The sequence below is a fragment of the Strix aluco genome, chromosome 23, assembly GCF_031877795.1.
Source record: "Strix aluco isolate bStrAlu1 chromosome 23, bStrAlu1.hap1, whole genome shotgun sequence".
NCBI classification, from domain to species: Eukaryota; Metazoa; Chordata; class Aves; order Strigiformes; family Strigidae; genus Strix; species Strix aluco.
The window spans coordinates 4,256,025-4,280,601 of NC_133953.1; the positions used below are offsets into that span (position 1 = coordinate 4,256,025).

A 24,577-nucleotide genomic window follows, 5' to 3' on the forward strand; every position below is an offset into this window, starting at 1 on the left:
AAAGCAGTGCGCATGGCATTATCGCTTCACTCGCTTTCAAATTACAGCCTAATGCTGTCTCCAGGCAGCTTGTGACACGTTAACACTATGTGCGATTTGTTGGTATCGGGCTAAATATTTCATGTCTAAAGATTTCATCAGAGATTTGATGACAGAAATAAACTACCGCCCAGTGGGAAATCGTTCCGAATAATAGAATTAGGCATTGTTGGAAAATCAACAGAAAAGGGATGGTGATGTGGGATAGTGGAAGAAGAGGAGAAAAAGCGTGAGGGGAGCAGGGGGGCTGAGCAGAGGGCTGCTGAGCACCTATTTGTCTGCTAACTAAAGGCAGTGTGATTAATAAATCCAGTGATGGGGCAGAGATTACATCTCAGGTGATTGTCTGTACCTTGCTCCCAGATACCAGGCTTAGATGCTCTGTAGCTGCTTTTAAATGTCAAAGAATCCCCCATAATACATGAGACGCAGGTGGAGATGCCTGGAGGATTGCTTTATTTTCTGTCAAAGCTCGTAAACCAGCCCACAACATGTATGCCTTCGCATCCCACAGGTTGTATTGTCCTTTAGTGCCACTGAGAAAGGCCTTGAAAACTGAAGGCATCGACCAGCGTGAGGATGAGGGGGTCACGCAGTGGCACAGCAGCCCAGGCTGACCCTCAAAAAGCGCAGTGGGAGCAGGAATTGGGGGACCCCGTGAGCTCGCCCACAGATACTCCGCACAGGGAGCGTGGACAACGCAGCTGTAGGACCTGGGGGTTCCCACCTGAGCGGCCAGTCCTGCACCCCGAGTGCCAGACAGCCCAGACGGCTGTTGCTGGCTACTCGCACGCCTGGGGACCTCATCCTGCTTCCTGGCCAGGCACCCCAAAGGGGCTGGGCACCCCAGCTTTGCAGCCTGGCTGCCTAGCTGCTAGCCAAAGCCTTTATTCAGCGCTGACTTGGGTGCAGAGCTCACAGGCAGCAAAAGTACTAATCCTTGGCTTTCCAAGGCCCCAGGACCTCGGCATTGACTACCTCCTCCAGCAAGCGCTCCTGTCTTTCAGCCTGAACAAAACAGCTACGGAGTCAATCGCATGATGAAAAAACAGACACTTGACCAGAAAGAGGAGGCAAGTACGGAGGCTCAGCAGCGAGCGAGCTGCTTGGTCTCCTGATTTAGTCGCATTTTGCCTTTACATCAGGTTCTTCTATAACAGCAATTTCGAATCGCAGCTTTGATTCATGCTCTTTCCTTACAACCAGCTGTTGCCACCCACAACTGAACAGCCAGCTCTCACTTTTCCTGAGGTATTTCTCTTATTTTTTTTGTGTGGGTTCCTAAGGGTTGTTTGGAAGAGTTAACAGCACCTTTGCAGCTGGTGGTGGTTAGGGAGTTCCCTCTCCTCCAACATAGGAAAGTCAGGCGCAGCTCGGTTAATTAGCCTTAAGGTCACTGCAGATTATAAACCTGCAAAACATGAGTGTTTAGCCCCAATAAACTGTCTTTCAATAATGCTTTCTTCTTCAAGAAACTGTGAAAGCTTATTCAAAGCTCCCTTTCTTGCATTTTGCAGCATGTGTAGGAAATAAACTGAATCTGACTCCCAGAGCACACACAGGTTTCCCTCCCTGCGTAGCAGAGTACTTGATGTTTCATAATAAAGCTGTGTAAGGAACCCAAAGCTGCTTTCTTACCTCTGCTCCTGGACTCCCTGTGTGACCCTTAGGCTGTGGTTTTTGAGGAAGCTGAATTAGGTGCTTGAACAGGACTGACAGGGCTGCTTGGAAAGTCAGCCTGACTCTACCCCAGCTTCAGCTTCCCACTGGTTAGCAAGAAGGAAGCTCTCCCCAGCTGGGTCACTGGCCAGCAGGAATCTTCTTCAAGTGCAAACTTAAGCTGCATACCTTTAAACCAGTTTTATCAAAAAAAAAAAAAAAAATCCACTCTTACACACAAACACACAGAGAAATTTGGTAATACCCTGAAGCAGGAGCATTTAAGGGGGTAAGCCAGTAATATATTCCTTGCTTCTTCTACCAAACAGCTACAACACTCTTTATCTCTGAAAACAGACACCAAAACACTTTGAAAAGGAAAAAAGATTTAATTCACCTTGGTTAAGACATGCAGAAAGCAGTCAGCCATGTCCAAACAGACTTCCGAGCTTGTAAAACAGACCCTTAAGCTAATTTCTGCCTTCTGAACAGGCTACACAGCATGTTTGTGTTACCTGCAAGGGAATCAAGGGTTCCTCCTCAGCAGAACCAAATTCTGGTGAAGTATCAGGTAAAAACCCTCCCTGAAGCCTATTTACTGAGACATTTTTCACGCTTTCCTTTACGACAGGCAACACTGGTCACTGATAGATGTCAGCTGAGCTGGTCTTCACTCCACTGACTGTTCTTTAGTCTCTAGAGCATTTGAGAGTAGCTGCAGGGAGAGGCTGTCCCTGGACATCAGCATTTCAGACTCCCCTGCACTTCAGTTTGAAACCATGCACAATTATTCCCTCAGCATTTCAATACCAAGCAGAGAGACTTGGAAAAGGTCCTCTGCTCACCACTGAGGCTCCAGCGGGAAGCTGCAAGGCTAAATTCAAAACAAATGGTCTTTACTGTTACTAATGCAACCTTGCAGCTTCAGAAGAGGCAACCCAAACGAGACTTTCCAGGGAGATGAAACCCTGGTAGCTTCTAAGGCCCCCTAAATGAATTGTGAATTGGCTTTCCTCTTTCCAGTAAGGCAGTAACCAAAGGAGGCAATTCATAGGGCCAGCTCTTTCACAGCCCTCAGAGGAGGGGAATAATTGGGCAGGTCTTACAAGAAAGACAAAGTTGTATCCCAGGGCATGAGAGCTGAGTGGCCCAAGATGAAGACACTTAAGGAGCTGCTTGGCTGCAAAACTCACTAGTTAGGAAAGCTGGGAGCCTGAACAGGGAGTGTGCCTCCTGCAGAGCTTCGCTGTCACTGTCAGAGGCAGCATCACTGCTCCTGTTTGCCCCTCCCAGAGCCAGATCTTGCTCATCGGTAAAGGAAATAAAGCTGTGTACCCTCCCACTTTGGAAGAAAACAAGATCCACAAAAGATGCACAAATTAAAATCGTGTAGCTGTTACCTGCCTTTGCTTCTTTGCCTCTGTTCTTGCACCCGGGGCAGCAGCATTACCGGCACACCGCAGAGAAACACGACAGCTACACAGATGCTTGCCCTTGACATCAGCTTCACCAGGTACAGCTGTGGAGGGTTCCAGCCTATTAACCAACCTGCAGCTAACTGAGAAACGCTTGTAACAGGGAAAGAAAACTCTTCAAGTTAAGTTTTTTAACAAAGAAAAAAAGGAAAAAATTGAAGTTTTTAAAGAAAAGAACTTGAATTGAAGAACTTCTCAAAGTGGCCATGTGTTAACCTAAAAACAGTTCCCCTGGTTTGCACATAGCTCTTCAGCTTCTTCGTTGTCGTGAATGTAAAAACTCACAAGTTTGACACCGTTTTCATTCATTTACTTCACTAAAACTGTCTATGCCCTTGTGCAAGCGCCAGTGTGACCGCGAGCCCCCGCAGCAGCCCCTTCCCTCTCCGTCCGGGTCTCGCATCCCCCACGGCCTGACCCTCAGCCTGTACCGGTGCTTGTTCACAATTCACACCGTGAAACCTCACCCCGACGGCCACAGGTGACAACCCCCAGGAATGCCCTCCTGTAAAGACTGTGCTGGCTTAAGCTCCTGTTTCTAAAATACCACTTCCCAAAAAAACATTTTCGTTTAGTGTCCCCTATGGCAATAAAGTCATTACACACTATTAATGGGAGATGCTGCTACTGACGGATTTAAATGGCATAAACGTTTTTGGAGGATTTAATTCAAAACCGGGTTGGGGGGGCAAACCAAAAAAAGCTGCCTCTCTGCCATTCTGTGGTCAAGTGCTGTCATCTGGTGGCCAAACGCCGGCAGCGCCTTGCCCACCTGAAATGCAGGTGTGGGGCTGTTTGGGGTTGGGAACAGAGTTGGGTGCTTGCTGTGCAGGCTGGGGGTGCACAAGGAGCCGGGAGGGGGCACAGCCCTGACCCCAAGTGACCAGAGGGATACCCCAGACCATACCGTGTCGTGCTCAGCACTAAAAGCTGGGGGAAGGAAGTCGGGGGGGACACAGGACACACACACACACGTGCTGGGAGCGATGGCGCTTGTCTCCCCAAACCACGATGATGCGGGATGGAGCCCGGCTTTCCGGGAGCTGGCTGAGCACCCGCCTGCCGTGGGGTGTGGTGAATGTTTTGCCTACTCAGGCAGCTTCTTTACCTATTAACTGGCTTTATCTCAACCCACGAGTTTTCTCTTTTTTCTTATGATTCTTGCGATTCTTGCCCTCGTCCCACGGCAGGGGGTGAGGGAGCTGCCGGCCGGGCTCCAACCACACCACCTAAGAGGGGAAGGTGGTAGATGTGGTAATTCTGGATTTTAGAAAAAAAGGGGTTTTTTGATGCCATCTCTCATCCTGCCCTCCAGCATCAGGTACACGGTGCCCTGAGCAGCTGGGCTCAAGGGGAGGGGGGTGTCACTGCCCAGGGCCCCGCTCAGTACCTGTGTAACTATCTGGATGGAAGAGGGGAGGGCAGCCTTGCGTAGGGTGTGCTGCACCCAGGGGGGGTCAGACCGGGCATTGGGAAGCATTCTGATGCTGAGAGGATGCTCCAGCACTGCAACAGGCTTCCCAGAGAGGTGGTGGACACCCCACACCTGTTTGAGGCATTTGGACAACACCCGTAACAACAGTCAGACGAGATCATTCCACATCCCTTCTAACTGACCAGATTTTTATAGACTTCATGAAAATTGCCACTGCCTGCAGCAACCTTCACCGGGAGCACAACTGACCGTGTATATACACTCATTATATATAAGCAACAATCATTGCTAATTACTGCTCAAAGCCACCTCCCCAGCCAGCAATGAATTCTCTAAATGAAAAGCCACTTTCCTGCAAAGGTGGGGGGGATCCTTGAGCTCTAAGTGCTTCAGGGACCAAAGGATGATCATCCACGTTGTAATTCCATGTTCTAAAGGTTCTTTACTGCTGTGGGTTAGGGGCAGCTTTTCTGAAAAGGCTCCAGGCTTTTTGATCAGTGTGAGGTCACTCAGCCTGTTACCCCACTTCTTTACTGCACACTTGCTGCTTTTATTGAACAGATGGAGGAAGGGGGACGGTGTTCTATGGGGTGGGGGCTCCCCCTCCCACCACAGCTCTCCCCACACTTTACAGCCATCAGCCTGGCCCTTGCAAGAGGACAGCTTGGAGGAAAGGGCCAAAAACCCCCGGTAGAAAAATAGTTCTAGGCCAGAACTCTTAAAAACTTGGAATTTAATTCTTCAGCCCAAGTCAGAGATCAGTTATGATCCTGGACTGAAAAGAGGCAGCATAGGCTGAGCTTTGCTAAGAGCAACACTCCTGTGTCACCAGCTGCCATGTACCCCAGAACACAAGGCTTACTGTCTTCAGAAACAAAGTTTAACAAAAAAAAACCAAACCACTTGAAGCTGCTTAACCTTAATCCTTCTGGTCAGGTCATGTTCAGCTAAGCATGTGTTATCTTTAATTTACCATTATTTTCACTTTATTTTTTACACTGGTCAGTAGGTACAAAGAAGTGAAGACAGAAACAGTGTGATGCCCATTAAATAGTTTTTATTCCTTAGGACATGAATTGCATTTCCACTTGTTTACAGTACTGTAAAGTGCAATGGTATTCATCTCCCCTCCTGTGCACATGTTCAAGTATTTAAAATGCCCAGAAAATGTTTTTTTATTTTTACAGCAGCTCAGTTATGGAGTTTTAATCTGGCAAAATATACCCAGATGTGCCTACAGGTTTGGGTCCTTCAATCTAACCCCCACCTGGGGGTCCTCCAATACTAACTGCTAGTGGAATGCATCTCCCAGCATCTTTAGTCTACCTCCTCGATGGTTGGTCCAGAAGAAGCTCCACCAGATGGAGGAGCTCCACCACCAGGGAATCCTCCGGGCATCCCACCGGGCATTCCTCCTGCGCTCTGGTACAGCTTGGTGATGATGGGGTTGCACACCTTCTCCAGCTCCTTCTGCTGGTGCTCGAACTCCTCCTTCTCAGCCGTCTGAAAGTGAAGACAACAGCTCAGTTATCTGCTGCTCTAAGTGGACACAGTTCAGAAGTTAAGCTGCGCTCCCTGGCTTAGGCATTTGAAGCGTCTGGGCTTATTATTTTCAGCCCCACCAGATCATACCTGCACTGGGCTAGACACAAGTGTGTTTCTCCTTGGCCTAGTTCTAACAAAACCAACCTACTGATTTAGGACTGCTCATGCAGCAACGGGACCTCAACTTAAGGTTAAACAAGATCACCCTTGCATGCTCAGCAGTCTGCATGAGGAGAAACCGAGAGCTCTACACTCGCAAGCCGTGGTCGCTCAGACATCCAAGGAAGGTACTTGGACCAACACAAGTCTTTCGACTTCTGGTGGAAACTACGAATGGCTTTGGAAACAGTTTCATCACAGCAACCAGTACTTCTCCTCCGTCCTCCTGAGCTTTCTTTGTAGCTCAGTGAGACTAGAATTAAGCACTGACCAACCACAAATGTGACATACCTGATTCTTGTCCAGCCAGTTGATGATTTCATTGCATTTGTCCAGGATTTTCTGCTTGTCCTCATCAGAGATCTTGCCCTGGAGCTTCTCATCTTCAACAGTAGCTTTCATGTTGAAGGCGTAAGACTCCAGGGAGTTCTTAGAAGACACTTTATCACGCTGCTTCTCATCTTCTGCTTTGTACTTCTCTGCTTCCTGAACCATCCGCTCAATGTCTTCCTTGCTCAGCCGGCCTGCAGAACACAGCAGTTACTTCAGATCAGTTTTCTGGTTGTTTTTAGCAGAGGATTACAACCTCCCACCCAAGTCCTACACTTCCAAGTTGTAAGAGAGGCCCGTAAGCTATCTACCAGGTGTCCTCATCTTAAACCACCTCATTGGCCTTCACAGACTCATGGATTACTGCACTGAAAACAAGGCTCATGGTTGTAAACTGAGGTGCACACACATCATAAGCCAAGTTTTGATACAGACAGGTAGTTTGACAAGCCCAACTTAAGCAGCTCACCTGTCTCCCACCCTCCAAAATATATGACCCTTACCCTTGTCATTCGTGATTGTGATCTTGTTCTCCTTGCCAGTGCTCTTATCCACAGCAGAGACATTCAGGATGCCGTTGGCATCAATATCAAAGGTTACTTCAATCTGAGGTACACCTCTGGGAGCAGGGGGAATTCCAGTCAGCTCAAACTTGCCCAGCAAGTTGTTGTCCTTAGTCATAGCACGTTCTCCTTCATATACCTAGGAACGAGAACCAGCAAATTAAGTTCTAAGTTTGACCACACGTTATTAAGTCATAACAGGGTATTACCCTGAAGTGACATGGTCGCTCAGACATCCAAGGAAGGTACTTGGACCAACACAAGTCTTTCGACTTCTGGTGGAAACTACGAATGGCTTTGGAAACACTTTCATCACAGCAACCAGGTGTTTACTAGCATCCCTTGATGGCTGCAAGAACACAACACCTCTGGCCTAAGCTTTACTTCAAGTATCAACTGCTGGAAGTGTTGAGAGTCCTACGGTTACATGAGTGCACTGTCAGCTTGCTTACCTGGATGAGCACACCAGGCTGGTTGTCTGAGTAAGTAGTGAACGTCTGTGTCTGCTTGGTGGGGATGGTGGTATTGCGTTTGATCAGGACTGTCATGACACCTCCAGCGGTCTCAATACCAAGAGACAGAGGGGTCACATCCAAGAGCAGCAGATCCTGTACGTTCTCAGACTTGTCTCCAGACAGAATAGCGGCCTGAACAGCTGAGGGAAGGAAAAAACCACAACTCTAAAGAGCCCTGAAACAGATACACTGCACACTACAGTTAAGCCCATGGCTCGCTCAGACATCCAAGGAAGGTTTTGGCCATCATTAGTAGACTTCTGGTGGAAACTACGAATGGCTTTGGAACCTGATTCATCATTGCAAGTCACAGTAAGCTTCTCACTGCTTTGAAAAGCTTTAATACCGCAGGTGGAAGACCTAGGGCCTACACTAGTACTGCTCTGCAACTTCAGATAGTACCGAGTTGGCCAAGACCACCACCCAATAGTTTTAGCATGCAGATGATGTTTTGTCATTACCTGCACCATAAGCCACAGCTTCATCAGGATTGATGCTCTTGTTCAGCTCTTTGCCGTTGAAGAAATCCTGCAGCAGTTTCTGAATCTTTGGGATACGAGTAGACCCACCAACCAGCACAATGTCATGGATCTGCGATTTATCGAGTTTGGCGTCCCGCAGGGCCTTTTCCACAGGATCCAGGGTGCCACGGAACAGGTCAGCATTCAGCTCTTCAAAGCGAGCTCTGGTAATGGATGTGTAGAAGTCAATACCCTCATAGAGAGAATCAATTTCAATACTGGCCTGCGTGCTAGACGACAGAGTACGCTTTGCACGCTCGCATGCAGTGCGGAGGCGACGAACTGCTCTCTTGTTCTCGCTGATGTCTTTCTTGTGCTTGCGCTTGAATTCAGCGATGAAGTGGTTGACCATGCGGTTGTCGAAGTCTTCTCCACCCAAGTGAGTGTCACCTGCAGTGGATTTCACCTCAAAGATGCCATCTTCAATAGTCAGAATCGACACATCAAAGGTGCCGCCTCCAAGGTCAAAGATAAGAACATTCCTTTCAGCACCAACCTGGAAGAAGACATCTATTTTCATAATGCAATTCATTTTCTACTGCTAGTTTAGCAGGCTTTCTAGCTGGACATTAGAGACAGTAATCACTCCACAGCATACCTTTTTGTCCAGACCATAGGCTATCGCAGCTGCTGTCGGCTCATTGATAATTCGCAGTACATTGAGCCCTGCAATGGTTCCAGCATCTTTTGTAGCCTGACGCTGAGAGTCGTTGAAATAGGCCGGTACAGTCACTACAGCGTTAGTAACAGTCTACCAAAAAAGCAAACAAAAAGTCAGTTATGTATGTTAACTATTCACATAGATGGAATTATTCATTACATTTCACTCAAGTCCTAAACCTCACCTTCCCAAGATATGCTTCCGCAATTTCCTTCATTTTGGTTAAAACCATGGAAGAGATTTCTTCTGGGTAGAAACTCTTTGTCTCGCCTTTGTACTCCACCTGGACTTTTGGTCTGCCAGCATCATTCACCACTGTGAATGGCCAGTGCTTCATATCAGACTGGACAACAGAATCATCAAACCTACGCCCAATCAACCGTTTTGCATCTGCAAAAGAATAGCTGTGTATATTACATGTGTTCATAAACAAATCCCATGAAGCTCATCCTAAAAAATACACAAAATCCTAGAACACTATACTTAATCTGCAGTTATTACTCTCTTGTGAAGACTCAGCTGCAGGCACTCGCCTGCAAAAGAAGTGTCATCCCTTGGATATGCAAACTCATCACTATCACCTCAGTCACCACAGCAATGCTATGGCTGCTGTACCACAAACCACAGTGCAGTCTAGAATTAGAATAGGATACATAGTCAAGGCCACTTAATAACCTGCAGCAAGGCAAGTTTTTAACTGTAAGGTACACTTATCCAGTACAGAATACAAGCCTAACTATTAGTAATAGGGTTGTATTATTCAGACTAAACACAAATTAGGAGTTTTGATTTCCAAGACGAAGCTTTAACCCTGCTACTGGTCAACAATTCATATAACCAGAGAACATCTACATCCCCATGAAGCATGCAAATCTTGCAGCCTTACCAAAAACAGTATTGGTTGGATTCATTGCAACTTGGTTCTTTGCAGCATCGCCGATCAACCTCTCTGTATCTGTGAAGGCAACGTAGCTTGGCGTGGTGCGGTTACCCTGGTCATTGGCGATGATTTCCACCTTCCCATGTTGGAATACACCAACACAGGAATAGGTAGTGCCAAGATCAATTCCGACAGCTGGTCCCTTCGACATCTTGACTGAATAAAAAAAAAAAATTTACCTGTAAAATTCAGCTCGAACTGAAACGTTTCGTTGATCAGTTAAACCACGTTTTACCAGCAACTGCTTATTAGCGCGCAGGGTTAATTACTTTCACCGCTTTATCCGCCGCGGCCTAAGGCCCCACCACGTGGCGCAGCGGCCGGCCCGGGACTACAGCTCCCATGGTGCACCGCGCCGCCCGCATCACGTGGCCGGCGGCCGACATCTTAGGCGCTGGGAAATGTAGGCGCCGCTTTGCGGGGGCCGAGCTTGGCACAGCCCCAGCCTCGCTGCGACACCAGCCCGCCCCGCACCCGCCACCGAGACGCAGCGCCCCTCTCCCACCCCACGCCGAGCCCCCCAGCCACCACATGGCGGCCCTGCAAGCCCACTCCTTCCCCCTCCCGGCCCCCCAGGGACTACGGAGCCCAGCATGCTCGGCCGCTCCCCGGCCGCAGCTCCACCTCTCCGCCCTCCCCCGCACATCCCCAGGCGCTCCCGGCGGGAGGTAACATGGGCGCAGAGTCCCCTCTATCTCTCCTCCCTCCCCCCCTCCCCCGCCCCAACCGTTTTAGCAGAACAAAGGGAGTCAGACGAGAAACACCGCCCTTAGGTCTGATTCCGGTTTAGAAAAAAAAAAAAAAAGGGCAGCAGCAGCGCACAAGGCTCGACAAACCAGCCACGCTAAAAAAAAAAACCCATCGCCGCAGCGCCAAAAGGGCCTCCACCCCCCACACCCTGCCCGATCAGCCGCAACCCAACAGCCCCTCCCGGTCCAAGGGCAGATCACGGCTGGCCGGCCAGCTCCCTCCCCCCGGCCGCCACCCCCTCCCCACACCGGCACGCCCCGTTACCTGAGCGGCGCGGACAGGCCCGAACACGCACGCACAAAAGAACCGACTCGGCGAAAACTGCTACTCAGAGACTGTGCAGGCGATCTCTCCGCCGCTTTTATAGGGCCCTCAGAACCTTCCAGAAGCGCCCGCCTCTTCTCTCCGCTCCAGCCAATCCGCTCGCGGATTCCGCCACCCTTCCAGCCAATGGCCGTCTGCCGGAACCCACACCCGCCGTGACGCACGCAGGAAGGGGGCGTGTCCGCCGGCCGGCCGGTATTCTCGAACCTTCATGCGCTTTCCCCTCTCCCCCACCCCAACCGCTTACCGCTCCGCAACGCTCGGCCCCCGCCCGCAACGGATGGGGGCGGGGCTTCGCCTGCGCGGGAGCCAATCAGAGCCCTCCAGCGGCCGCATGCGGGTGACGACACCGACGAGCGTAGGCTGAGGGAGGGGGCGGGGGCAGAGAAAGGGCGCCAGAGGGCCAGGAGTAGCCAATCGCAACACGGCGCCGGGGGCTCATTTGCATATTTTGCGCGCGAGGGGGAAGGCGCCTTGGGGTGGAAGTGACCAATCGGATAGCGGGGCTGGCGGGGTCATTTGCATAGAGGGTTGGGGCAGGCGGGAAGGGGGCGCTGGGCTGGGGGGGTCACAAAATGGCGGCGCCATGCGGGGAGGCCCGGCCGTGTGCGGGTCCCGGGCCTCCCATCGCCTCGGGCCTCCCATCGCCCCGGGCCGCCCGCCCGGCACCACCCCGCAGCGGGCCGCTTCCGTGCTCCTGCGGCCGCGGTCCCTCCGGCTCCGGGTGGGCTGGCGGCAGCCTTGTTCCGAGTATACGGCTCCACGGCAAGGGTGGCCGATTAAACACAATTAACAGCAGAATGAACGGCAGGAGAATGAAATCCAGCCAGAAAAGAGGCGTTTGGCTTTCCTATTGGCAAGCCGGGGATGCGGGGGGCCTACCCTGGGAGATCCCCCTCTGCCCCGAGAGGAACGGCAGCATTTCTCATTTTGAATCTCCCAACTCATTCCCAAAGGCCTCCGGCAGCGTTTGCTTCAACAAATCTCTCTCAGTACAAGAACCTGTACCAGCAGCGTGTTGCTGCTGTAATCCTCCATGTTCTGTTCCACAAAGCAAAAGGCAATATTCTGCAATTTCTTCCCACACCCTCACTCTCCCCCAGGCAGAGGAAACCACGTTGTGTGCCATGTTTGAGGGCAACACCGGTTTCTCCACAGAGCAGAATCCAGCAGCATCCCCAGTTTTTCTCATCCCATCGTCAGGTAAGGGGCAAGCTGACAGCCCTTCCTATGTCAGTGCTGCTCCCTGCGTGCTCTCAGCCTTCAGCGGAATGCAAAGGGAACGGTGGGAAACGGTGGCTGCTCAGCGTCCTTGGGGATCAAGCGAGCAGATGGATGACCGCAAACATTCAGCTGGTCGCAGCGCCTTAGGCCGAAAGCTGATCAAAGGTCATAAATCATGTAAGGTCAGGCTCTAGCAGCAGTGCTGTGAATTGCATCAAATGTTTACACGGCATAAAATGCTGAGCAGAGGGAGTCACTAGGAGGAGGGCTACAAAAAAACCTGTGTCCTGGCCAGCCTCTGTGACCCTATGCAGTAGGAAAAAGGGCAAAGGAACTTCAATAGTTGGGGGTAAGAACTGCATGGAAAAGCATTTCTGGTGCCCTCTTAACGCTGCCCACAGGGTTAGCCTTTGACAAAAACACTCCTGGTAACTTAAAAGTCCAGTATGGGGTAGGGGGGGCACTAACAAATCTTTCTGCCTTATCCCAAACAAATGACTGTCCTCTGTGCTGCTTTGCTGTGTGCAAGCCTGCATCCTGAGACAGATCGGTGTCAACGTCTCTCTTTCATGGCAGTTTTGAGTGACCTCTACTAGGGAACATGATGCAGTTACCCTGGATCAGTTGACAGCTGGTAACCCATTATCAGACCACTAACGTGGTGCAGATTCTCACTGCCACACGCCAGGCTCCTGTGGCAGATGCAGTGGGTGTGCTGACCCGTGGAAAGTCACTCGTGTCAAGCAGCAGTTTGTGGCTCTTATTCTTGCTCTGCCACACACAGGGCTGGAACCTGGGACCTTTGGGTGACAACAGAAAGTGTGGCTGGAACTTGAGTGTACAAGGTTAGAGACAGGAGCAGCAGCAGGAAAAGGGGCTCCATATTGTAGGGCGCTAGCTGTCACTTTTCTGTGCCTTTAAAGATAAGGGCTGTCAGTATGAACTGTCACCCCGCATCTGACCAGGTACAGCATGCAAAGCACACTCCACCCTGTCCAGAGTACAGGCTGCTGGAGCACTCAGCTCCCAGGCTACACGGGAGATGCTTCTCAGGCACGCAGCCCTAACTTGCACTGAATACACTGTGCACCAAGTCTCATGGGAGCTGTGCTGTTACCAAGGGATTGCCTTTGCTTTGGTTTTGGTTTATTTAAATCATGGGGAGAATTTCAGTAGGACCAATGAATAGCACTACCTCCACCTTGAAATTAAAGAGTGACATTTAGATGTGCAACCGTACTTCTCACAGCAGACTGATAGCGAGTAAAGGCAGCCTAAACCAACAGTGAGTCAGTGCAGGGAGGAGGGCAGTTTGGCAAATGACTCATTACATTAGAAATTAAAGGCTGTTAACACACTGGACTAAAGTAGCTCATTTACTGTATATCAGGAAAATTAAGGCTCAGCAGGCTGGACACTGACAAGTATTCTGTGTGGAGTTTTTTTTCGAATGATGGATTCCAACATTATTTTTTGAAGCTGATTTAGTACATCAAACACGGCTGCTCCTTTAAGCGTTTAAAACAGAATTGGGAAGAGAGTGGAGATTATCAAAGACACACTTCCTGTTCACAACAGCAGCATGTGTTATTTATACAACACTTGCATCTGCACACCCCAGCTGAAGTTTGAAAATCACACATTACGAAGGCAGCCCCTTCCCTTTCCCACCGTGTTCTCCCCCTTCTGTGTGCCAGTAGAAACTGATTCGGGTTAAAAATAACCCAAGATACCAGATACTGTACAAAAGTATGGAATTGCACAACCTCTCTCAAAATATGTATCGCTTAATCAGGATCTTGGATGTCATCAACTCAGGAGGGAGTCAGTAATAGCGTTTTCTCATGAGTCAGGAACAGACAGGACACACCTATGGGACCACTGTGTTGTCACTGTGTTTTGTTTTAAATACTGTGTAATTATGTTGCAATTTTAACTCCCAGATTTCAGTAAAGAAGATTGCTGATGTTGGGAGACCTCTGTGCAAAACACCCCCGGGGAAAGAAGGCTGAAGCACTGCAAGAGGAATCAACCACAGTCACGTTTAGTTACCCTAAATTTCACCTACCTCTCCCTGACCGGAGATTCCTGTTAGCTAGTTCAAAATGTTTATCTGCAGAGAAGATCTAAACTGTCTGAACACAGCTCTTAGTTGTTCAAGGTTTGTCATCTCATGCCCAGTTCAGGAGATGAACTGAAGCGCAGCGGGCAGTTCAGGAAGGTCACAGATGCAGGAGTGGGAGGACGGTGTCACTGCCCAGTATCACTGGAGTTTTGTATCTGTGCTGCCACTATTTACCACATTAGCTTGAAGCATCTACATCCTCAGCCAAAACATCTCAGGTGAAATGGCTGCATGGAAGTCAAAACACCATTTACTTCAAAACACCCCAAGGTTTTGCATGTTTCATACCATGCCATGTAATTTAGACTGAAAAAATACCCAGGAAAAAGATCAGCTTCCCCACATTTTTTATGTAAATATGCAAGTAGCCCTTGTTAGCTTAAAAATGGTATTTTTGACTCCATACTTTTTTCCTTGGATTCAACTTGACAGCATGTAACACACCATACCACGGAAGATGGAGCATTAGCACAAGTTTAGTTGAGCTGTAGCACTTCAGCTGCAGCACATTTATTTATAAAACAACCAACCAAAAAAAAAAATTACGAAACATTGATTCAAAGGAATCAATAATAAATATTCGCTTTCCTCTGAGTTGTTCAGACACAGTACAAGTACACCAATCATAGCAGGTAGAAGAGATGTAAGCTTAGTTTAGCTGCTGAGAAACAAAAGAAAGCTATGTAACATTGTATGCATTTAATCACACTAGTAATAACTGGTATATGACAGTAAATGCTTTAAGTACACTATTTTACAAAATAGTTTGCCTTATGGTTCATTTGCTTCCCTTGTGCAACTCCCAGTAGTATCACCCGGAGCTCAGAAAATGTCCCTTTGAAAATGTAATGCCTTTGAAATGATCTTTTTCTCATTATTTCCTTTGAGTAATGAACTTTTTCCCTTTGGGCTTCATGCTAGAAACTGAAGTGACTTTGTGTTCACCTGCAAGGTCACTGATGTGTGGTCTGAAAAGCATTGGCGTTTCAGACTTGGTGATTTTAAATCACCGTGGTGCCCACGTTTTCTAACCAGAGCCACACACCTTTGTTCCGTGGCAGGACATGGCCACGGTGCTTTTTCTGCCGCGGTTTGTACCCAGGGCAGTCTGCACATGAACCACCTGCTTCCCGACAGGGCTAGGAACAGCCGGGAATGATCACACACGCCAGGCTTCAGCAATTGCTTCCGACTAACAACTTCACCCCAAGGTCCATAAACCTTTCATCCCATGCAATCAGATAGCTCATACAACAAGGAGTGACTTCTCTGCTCCAGGAGAGGTTTGCCACGGCTGATTCATCCTGCAGCCTATTCCCAGAGGCCTCCAGGAAAGAGACTGCCAGGAGCAGGCTGGGCAGATTCTCATAACTGGCAGCAAGTGGCCTCCAGGCTGCAGACAGAGCATCCTCCTCTTTGCTAATTGCAAGTCTGGCCTGTGACTCAAAGCTAACCTACAGTATTTAGTAGTCAGATTGTAGCCAGCTCAACTGTTTGAATCGTTACCCTCATTTTGTGGTAATGAGCTTCAGGCTGCTCAGGCATGTATTCTTTACTGAGAAAAACACTCCTGTTTTCACACGTATAAAGTATCCTCAGATGTAACACAGGTAACATTAAGCCACAAACTACTTCAGCAGTCCTGCTCACGCTCTTTGGGACTCTCCCAGCTCTGCAGTGCCTAAGCCTTCAGGGTCCAGGAAAAGAGCAACTGCAGAGGAACCACAGACACTTAGAGCTGCTGCTTCCAAGCAGCGACAGCCACTACCAAATCCACCAAAACACAGCTGATCCAGGAATGTGCCTCTGGAGTATCCAAGGAAACTGTCTAGATAAAATGACACAGTATCCAACACCAGGAGCTGTGATGAAAGTAGAAGCTTATCAAACACCTAACACCAGATGTCTCCTTTGTTTAAATCTGTGAATCAAGACTGCCTTCCCTGCACAACAAGATCAGTACTTTGTCCTGCCAAGGGTGGCTGGGCTGACTCTGGGGTGGAGAGAGCAAGTGAAATTTTGATAGATGTGATGAAAGTGGGTGGCGGCTCCTAAGAAGAGAAGTTCTCAGGTACTATAGGGCAAGTTTGAAAACTATTTCCCATAAAGAAGTAGCCCAAGCAGGGCTTGGCTTTGATCAGACTGTCCAAAATCTCAAGCAAAGAAGACAGAATTCTGGGTCTCAGTCAGAAAAGGAGATTAATGACAGTCCCTGGAGTGAAAGAATTATAGATTTGTGGTCCTTCTGCACTGATCCATCCCCTGTAGACACATTCCACAAATTGGAGAAAACCTTCCCTCCCTCAAATGGAAAAAGAAACCCTCGGGGTTTTTTTAAACAGAAAATCATCAGTCCAGGAATACAGGAATCTAAACCCTACAAGCTCAGTGTCCTGTGTGCAGCAGTGATCAGAGCAAAGTCCTTCAGAGGAAAATATAAATGACAGATCTGCCTCCAGAGGAAGCCTGTCCCTATCTCCCATCGTTTCCTATTAGCCTTCAACTTGAAATGTAAGACTTTATATTCCTTGGAAATGTTTATTCTGGTTAATTTAATCACAGAAAATATTTTTATGACTCTTGCAACTTTCTGAGAGTTGTGCTGAGGTTTAAGCCTCAACAATAGCATGTGGCCCAGCGTCTGGTGTATAAATGGGACAATGCACACAAGTGTTTTCTAATGGAAGCAGCACTGTGCTTATTTACCTGTCCCTGGTGCATTTTCCTTACTACATGCTCTGTCACTCTATCCTTCAGTCTTACCTGCATGCCTGAAGGTCAGCTCAAGAATGCTGCTCATTTAGTCTTGGGAACAGCTCTCCATAAAGCTTCTACAGCATGGCTCACCCCAAAACTGGCGAATTCACAACCTGGCGATAGCAAAGATACCTTCCAAATGCTTTGTCCAGGCTTTTTGGTAGATTAGTGGCCCTCACTTTTTGAGGTACTGCCTTCACTCTGGATTCAGTGCCCGATCCCCATCGCACTAAGGCTCCTTTGCCACAGACACTGCTCCAGTGGAGTTATTGCAGCTTTGCAGTGCTGACCATAAAAGCAGAGTCAGGCTCCTGGCCGTATCTCTCTGGGTGCATCATTAAGTTTATTCTGGCAATTAAAGCACCTGTTTCCTTGACGTAAAGGGTCCTTTCTCTTTAGTACAGACGTTATATAGTTCAGACACGTGCCGTGATACTGTATCTCTTGATCTTCTTGAGTGATCCTTTCATTTCCACTTCAGTTATAGCCCCCAAAAGTATTTCACTAGAAGACTGAATGCAGAAAACGTGAAACGTCTGTCACTTCCCTCTGAGGTTGAACACCAGACTACCCTCAGCAGAGAGTCTGCTTCAAAATCTTCAGATAAGACAAGGCATCTCTGAGAAGTTCTCTGAAACCAGTACAAGAGATTTTTCCCTCCCCACAAAACCTCTCTGGAATATTATGTGTCTTTATGTCTCTGTCGATCCCTTTTAAAAAATCCTGAGGTTTTTCATTCGTACAGCGCTTAGCTGTTGTAGTTTTAAAATGCTCAGCGTTCCATTTCCAAAAAAAGATAATTTAAAAAGAAGGCTCTCTTTTCCCTCATATGTATCTTTCTTCAAAAAAAAAAAAAAAAAATCTGTATCAGAACCTCAGTGCTGGAAGATGTAAGAAAGAGTTGAGTGGGAGGGCTTCTTGTGGTGTGAATAATCACAAGTGATTAAAATTAAGCTGACCAGGAAGATAACTAGCTAATCTAACAATTCCTATGTGGCTGGTAGTACGTGAAGTGTTTCTGGACAGCAGAAGTCTCCAGACGGCGGGGGAGCTGTCACACGGTCTGGAACGCTCGGCTTTGGGCAGGCACCATGACCAGCGTCGCTCCCATTTTCATCAGGTTAGCGTAGTCAACTTTCTTTGGCTCAATTTCTTTTCCTTCTGCCTCCCTCTGGTTGTACTGGGGAGGAGTTAGATGGGGAGTAGCTTCCGTTGACAAAGTCCGTTGGCTGCGAGAGGCACTGTTGGCTGTCGACCTGGTTGAGGAGGAACCTGAGCGCGAGCTCCTGGAACCAGAGGAAGAGGAACTGGGCTTCACGAGGTGGGCCTTGGGTGCCTCTGCATCTTCTCTGCAATCAAACAGATGACAGGGCTCAAATACCACGAGGACAGAAATGTGTATACATTTTACCAGACTGAACTGCTGCTGCAATAAGCAGTTGCTTATGGAAGCTGCAAATCACAGGGCATATTTGTCCAGCAGTTTGAGCAAGGTACAGGGTTTTCTGAATTCTGTGCTATGTAACTCTGTGGACTGAACTCCCTATTTCTCTGTGGAGCTATTGGTCAAATGGATTTAGAATATGCTGCACACGACTGGCTCTTTGTGAGCGGCTTTGAGGCCTGTGGAATGAATGCCAAGTGTCAGTGCAAACAGTTCAGATAGAACTGTCTGCTCTGTAATCCTTACTCATAGTGACAAATGACCTAGACAGCACTAGCTGAGACCAGTTCTTCTGGTTAAAAAAAATGTGGGTGGTGAAAGAAGTGCAAGAACTGGGCCCAGAGAGAGAGAAGATGTAACAGTCATGCATAAAAAGGTGATATAAGAGGCTGAAGCTCAAACCAAAAAGGCATGCAAGATTTGAAAGCAGGGAAGACAGGAAAAAGGGAAGGGAAGAAATCAGCGGAGACTACCTTCTTGCTGGCAACCTGACCATCAGGCAGAGTAATCAGCTGCTGAATGTCATACGATGTCACACGAGGGCAGGCAGTCTTTTACAAATACACACAAGGTTGGAACAAGGCAAGGACTTTCTTCAAGGGCAGGAGCAGCTAAAACATATTCCTGGAAATATTTTTTTCCAGTGCTTTCCTTCCTGAGAAGTTTAGGCTCGATTGGCTCGAGACCAAACTCTGCTTAGTGGAGTTAAGTGGCAGACCTCACACGCATGTAACAGATGAGCACAAACAACACGCGTCAGCATTCCTGGTACACCCGCTCAGGGCGAGGCTTCTCAACTCCGCACGCAGCAGCTCAGGGGATTTTTCACCCTGAGCTAAATCCAGAAACACAGTTGTTCAAAAGACTCAAGAAAGACTGTGAGAACCTGCCTGCCTTGTAGCATTCCCAACAGAAATTGCAACTGAAAAGGAAAAAAACCCACAAAACCAACCTCTCAGAACCTCAAGGGACAAGTGGATTGAATTTAGTACTGGCGAGGATTATGCAAATGCTTTAAAATGCTGAAATTGCAAGTGTGAGAAAGAATATTTTGTTGACTTTTATGCTAATTTGTCCCGGGGGCGGGGGGCGGGAAGAGACATTTTCATCTATCTAATTTTCTGGGAAGTCTTCACAAAGATTCTCACAGTCGAGAAATTTGTCACTGATACTTCAGGGAGACTTTAAAAGCTTTTTAGAACAACCTTTTAAAACACTCAGATTACTTAAAACTGTAGTGAAAAGATGTGTGAAACTGCAAGAAGGGAGGGTGGAAAGTGGGGGATTAAATAAAAGGTGTTACCTGATTTCATTTGGTGCCTCCTCTTCCTCATATCTCTTTTTTTCTTTCCTCCTTATTGTCAGCCTCACCACCAGGAAAAGGAGGGAAAGCCCCAGCACCACGCCACAAACCGCTCCAGCAATCATGCCGATATTTTGTGCATCTATTGTCCAGAAAACAAACGTGCTAGTCGGTAAGCTCTCACTAGGGTCAAATGGTCAGATTCTAGTCCATACTACAATTTATAGCACTGGGTATAAAAAAGAACAGAATGTATTAGTCTACTTATTCAGGCGTGTCTCCACACAGACGTTGAACCAGTTTATCTTCAGGCATTGTTTCTAAACCTGAGCTAACAGTGAGGAGAGTATTCACCTCTGGAAGGGTGGGATCACAAGTGCTATGCCTTCAGCTGTGGGTCAGAATTGAAATGAGGAGGAAAAATCCTCTCATAAGAGCACAGAACCACAGAAAGTACAGAGACAGACAGGAAAACCCACATGTGAAACAAAGCACCAAGCAGCTTCCTACAGGCAGAAGAGTTTGAACTACAAATGTTTTCCCATGAGGATTTTCTTTCCCCTTCAACTCACCCTGAAATGCTTACAATCCACTTGCAGAATGGATTATTCAGCTGGGGAAAAAAGTGACCTAAGGGGGGTAGAGAGGAAGGAGGAAAGGGAGACCATACTGGGCAGGTACAAGGCATTTTTCACCCAAAATAACGAAGTTAATGAGAGAATGCTTCCTAGCGTATATGGGCCCCTAGTTGATATGTTATGACAACTTCTTCTGGTAAGAGTGGTTAGGTTGGGTTTGGGTGAAGGTTGTTTCCTTAAGGCTCATCCCTACAGAGGGTTTAGCAAATCAAAGCGAGGTTTTGAACCCGTTCAGTTCAATTGGTGTACAAGCTGCCTGGATGCTTTTCCTTCAGATGCCTGAGGCAAATAGGTTTTACTTATTATACAACCATATTCCAGTTATTTCAGGCCTGGCTGGGCAGAAAAATTCCAAAGCTATGGAATCTCCAAGAAGAGACTTCTCTATTAGCAGTCTTTTATCTCAGCAGTTTCAGCTCCTGCTGATCTCCCCTGAGAGCTGCCCATAAACACCTGCTAAACCATATTGTTTGGGTTTGTCCTCAATGCTGGTGCTAAACTCCACCCTTTGCCTGGCATGCATATGCATAGGACAGGGGGACCCAGGCATGCACACACCCTTGATGGGGTTAATCCCTGGGGATTTTAATCTCTGGTGTTCAGGACAGAATTTATTAAATCTAGATTAAAACCAAACTATGTCAAAAGTTGCTTTTTATCCTGCACATTACTTCATGTCAAAGTCAGCCTTTCCAGCTGCCTATAGATAGTTTACTGTCCCAAGTGTGACAGATACATAACCTGGAATTGGAATAATGGAATATCCACATGGAGATTTTATAATTGAGAGTAATCGTATGCAGTCACTCAGAGTAATCTTATACAGTCACTCCACAGCCAGAAGTACCTCAAAAGCTAGGGCCTCTGGAACCTCTAACTCACCGTGTTTTCCCTCATATTTCACTAGGCATTCTCAAAATCGAAATTTCTAACAGACCAAAACATCTGAGCCCAAATGATGTATTTACCCCTTTAGGTTATACAGAGGACTGCTGTGCAAACCGTAAGTGCAATAAATAAGAACCACTTCATGTGATTCAAGTCTGAAAGGGCAAAGGTGTGGCACAGAGTTTACCAGCCCGAGGCAGGACAGCTGTGAAGCAGCACTGCTTTGGTGGTGCGAGTACTAGTTATGTGCCCATACTTACGCTGCACTGTCACCTGAACAACACAGCTTTCTTGTCCTGCCTCGTTGGTGGCAATGCATTGGTATAACCCTGTGCTCATCTGCGTAAGATTCTTCAGCAGGACTTGTCCGGGATTAGAAATGTCTGAAACAGGAAAAACAACAGTGGGATTAATCAAAAACGACTAAGAAACCTTAACAGTGGATAGGATGCAGAAGCCCAAATTGAACATCCAGATCAAATCAGTTCAAGAACAATCAGTGATGCCTCATTTGCCGATCTTCAGCAAAACATTAAAACTCCTCGTGCACTTTCTGGCTCAGGGTGGAGCACACCACAGCGTCCAGCTGCAGTAGCACTGTTATATCATGGCTCTCGCTGCCACCAAGTGATCCCCGTTTAAAAAGCAGGCACGTGACTGTACATGTACATCGTTTTGACTGTACCGAGAGCTTTAAGAGGAAATGACCTGACTTACTGACTCTTGATGTAGGCGGGAGATGCTCAGCTCTCTCGTCTTCCTCATTTATGCGCTGCCATCGGTAGGAGATGGGTGCAGTGCCAGCAGCAGAACGGCACTGCAAGGACAGCTCTTTTCCTTCCAATAGCTCCCCTTCTAGCCAGCATTTGGGCTTGGAAGGTTTTTCTAGAAGAAACAGAAGACAGATCATGCAAACGCAGCAGACTCTTTTTCTCGGTGGAAACCCTTTCTTTGGCAAAGTACGTAATTTAAGCAGCTCCCAAGAGCTGCCTTCTCTGGAGCACATTAAAGAATTACACCAGTGATGTTTGTCAGGGGACTTTTGCTGCAACTGTGTGCAACTTCATAGCCTAAAAAGGGGAGCTGGCTGGCTCAGACATAGAAATGACACATTATAATACTCTGGGGCTGTCTGCCTCATGGATACTCGCATCAGTGGAGCTGTATCACCGTGTTCCTCTTCTAGGTACTATTCAGAGAACAGCCTTTCCCTCCCCCTACTTCTCTGTTCCTTCTCCCCACAGCACCTCTTCTGTGGGATGACAGAATGTGTGAAAAAGCCAACCAATGAACTGAAATCGGGAGAGAAATGCTAACCCTGGCAGCTTATTTGTCACCTCTGCTGACTTGGGTCAGTTTGGGGTCCTGGGGCATGAACCCAGATTCCTCAGCAGAAGATCTGGACAGGGTGATCGCCAGCTAAGCTAGAATATCAGCCTAGTTTGTGTGATGAGATCATAGCAATAATTTGGCAAGAACAGTTCATAGGTTTGCAGGTGATTATACTTACCTCAAACCAGTTCTTTAGGTTCTTCCTGTGTCCTGTCCTTTGCCAAAAAATGCAAAGGCAGATACGGAGTTGAACAGTGAAACCTGATCGTGAAATGTCTTTGTATTTATACCCTGCTGAAATAAATCTCTCTCCAGGAAATGGGTCTAGCGATTTTTTTTCTTTAGAAGAACAATAAAATGACCTTACCTACAACCTTCAGGGTGATGCGAGCCCATTCATACTGCCCAGCGTTTTTAACCTTACATATGTACTTCCCCGCATCGCTGGACTGCAGGGATATGATTTGTAAGGATGCATCTCCAGCAAGGAAGTTGGATGTGAAGGAAACGCGCCCTTTCTGTTCCTCATTCAGGTCATCATAAACACGGCCTCCCGAGTAAGTGATCACCTGAGGAGCAGAGACAGGCACTGAGCAGCTAGTTGTAATTTTACTTTCACACAGAACAACAAATCAAAGCATTTCCAGGAACTGCAGGCTAAGGTTCTGCATGGTTAAGTGACTTGCCAAGGGTCACAGAGAAAACCTGTGGCAGGGTGGAAAATTAAACCTGAATTTCAAATCTGAGACTGATTCATAAACTGTATTTATGCTAGAGATTTATATAGGAGTATTTACACTAGTGTCAAAATAGACATCTGCTTATGCCACAATATATAAAACCATTTTAATTTTGGCTAACTAATTTAAGTTCTTGCAGACCCAATTTTTGTTAAGTATTAAACTACTATATTTTTTCCTAAAACTAAGGTTTCAAAAAGTGGGCCTACACAATCCAAGGTCATTTCTGAAAACGTGAAGGGCAATTCTGAAGCTTATCCAATGATGACTGATTACATAACAGTGTTAGTCTAAAGAAAACTCGACTGTAACACAACCTGTTCCAATACAGTACGCGTGAATATCAAATAACTGTTATACATTATAAATTGTTCTAAATAAATTATCTGTGTTTTCTAAACACAGCTTATTTAATCAGAATAGCTTGCAAAGATCACAGAAGTCTCTCTAAATCAATGGCTGCTGCTGATGTCAACATAAAAATGACTATTTTCTCAGCAGATGCTAATTGTGGCTGAACCTACCGCTTTTTGTACTGTTTCTGAAATGTGCAGCAGCCACTCAATATCCAGGCTCCCTTGCTCCAGGAGGCCCAGGCGGTGGTGACAGGGCAAAGTCACGTTTTCTTCAGCCACTCTCTTAAACTCAGTCTGAGCCCTGGACAGCCAAACAGAGCAGGAAGCTGAAAGACAGACACCGGTGGTCAGAGGCCAGGATTAAGGATGCATCTCTGCACTGAGAAATGTTAATAGCTGAGGTTTCCCTGGATTCTTCCTCATTTGCTTCATAGCATTGAAGAAAACCCAACAGCTTGGCTTCCTGGACACGTTGCAGCTGATTACCAGGGACATCTATACATACATAGGCAGTTTCACACTAATATTTAAGCATGAAGAACAGATGGCTTCACACTCCAGAGCTGTCAATACTGAAGTTGCACCCACATCCTCTATGCATTCAAAATTTCAGATAATCTCCTCAGTTTTGCCTTCACCTTTTATTACCTTAATTCATAAGCAGTATTTCCACCCAGAAGACCTGCAAAGCCCATCGTTTCATTCCTAGGTCAGTCTGACAAGGCTTGGAGTCTCTTCCCTAACACTGGGTGATGTTTGTTACGTGCATTTCAGCACTGGAAATAAGAGCCCAGCCTGGGAACAAGAGGGTTAACCTTAAGAAAGGCACAGTACAAGTAGGCTACTGAAGTGTC

At 47.4% G+C, this 24,577-nt stretch overlaps 2 protein-coding genes, 1 long non-coding RNA gene and 3 other non-coding genes across 6 annotated transcripts in view; 1 reads left to right on the top strand and 5 right to left on the bottom strand.

The window, feature by feature from the left end:
* Positions 1-5,648: 5,648 nt before the first annotated feature.
* On the bottom strand, positions 5,649-11,009 carry HSPA8 (heat shock protein family A (Hsp70) member 8). Its single transcript, XM_074849048.1, has 9 exons — positions 10,857-11,009; positions 9,789-9,998; positions 9,087-9,292; positions 8,840-8,992; positions 8,182-8,737; positions 7,658-7,860; positions 7,146-7,344; positions 6,604-6,836; positions 5,649-6,111 (listed from the first exon to the last, which is right to left on the bottom strand). The coding sequence occupies exons 2-9, from the start codon at positions 9,991-9,993 to the stop codon at positions 5,926-5,928; spliced, it is 1,941 nt and encodes a 646-aa protein (XP_074705149.1). The 5' UTR covers positions 9,994-9,998; positions 10,857-11,009; the 3' UTR covers positions 5,649-5,925.
* LOC141933936 (small nucleolar RNA SNORD14) lies at positions 6,420-6,516 on the bottom strand. The gene has a single exon (XR_012626252.1). It is a non-coding gene; the product is annotated as a small nucleolar RNA SNORD14 (small nucleolar RNA).
* Positions 7,430-7,526, bottom strand: LOC141933935 (small nucleolar RNA SNORD14). The gene has a single exon (XR_012626251.1). It is a non-coding gene; the product is annotated as a small nucleolar RNA SNORD14 (small nucleolar RNA).
* Positions 7,936-8,026, bottom strand: LOC141933938 (small nucleolar RNA SNORD14). Its single transcript, XR_012626253.1, has one exon. It is a non-coding gene; the product is annotated as a small nucleolar RNA SNORD14 (small nucleolar RNA).
* Positions 11,010-11,536: 527 nt separating the features above from the next.
* Positions 11,537-15,017, top strand: LOC141933919 (uncharacterized). The gene is made up of 2 exons (XR_012626247.1): positions 11,537-12,119; positions 14,084-15,017. It is a non-coding gene; the product is annotated as an uncharacterized LOC141933919 (long non-coding RNA).
* The window catches only part of CLMP (CXADR like cell adhesion molecule), a 43,686-nt gene continuing 33,844 nt past the window's right edge, over positions 14,736-24,577 (bottom strand). The window contains exons 2-7 of the mRNA XM_074849050.1: positions 23,892-24,049; positions 22,995-23,196; positions 22,013-22,180; positions 21,556-21,678; positions 19,770-19,911; positions 14,736-18,371 (exon numbers count right to left, since the gene is read on the bottom strand). Coding sequence (XP_074705151.1) covers positions 18,077-18,371; positions 19,770-19,911; positions 21,556-21,678; positions 22,013-22,180; positions 22,995-23,196; positions 23,892-24,049 — 1,088 coding nt within the window. The 3' untranslated portion in view covers positions 14,736-18,076. The remainder of the gene's footprint in view (positions 18,372-19,769; positions 19,912-21,555; positions 21,679-22,012; positions 22,181-22,994; positions 23,197-23,891; positions 24,050-24,577) is intronic.

Excerpts from the sequence above, each read along its gene's own strand:
- HSPA8 (XM_074849048.1), bottom strand. The coding sequence starts at position 9,993 with ATGTCGAAGGGACCAGCTGTCGGAATTGATCTTGGCACTACCTATTCC. Across the intron at positions 7,861-8,181 it reads AGCTGTGGCTTATGGTGCAG|CTGTTCAGGCCGCTATTCTG; the intron begins GTAATGACAAAA and ends TCCTTCCCTCAG. Across the intron at positions 7,345-7,657 it reads AGCCTGGTGTGCTCATCCAG|GTATATGAAGGAGAACGTGC; the intron begins GTAAGCAAGCTG and ends TCTCGTTCCTAG.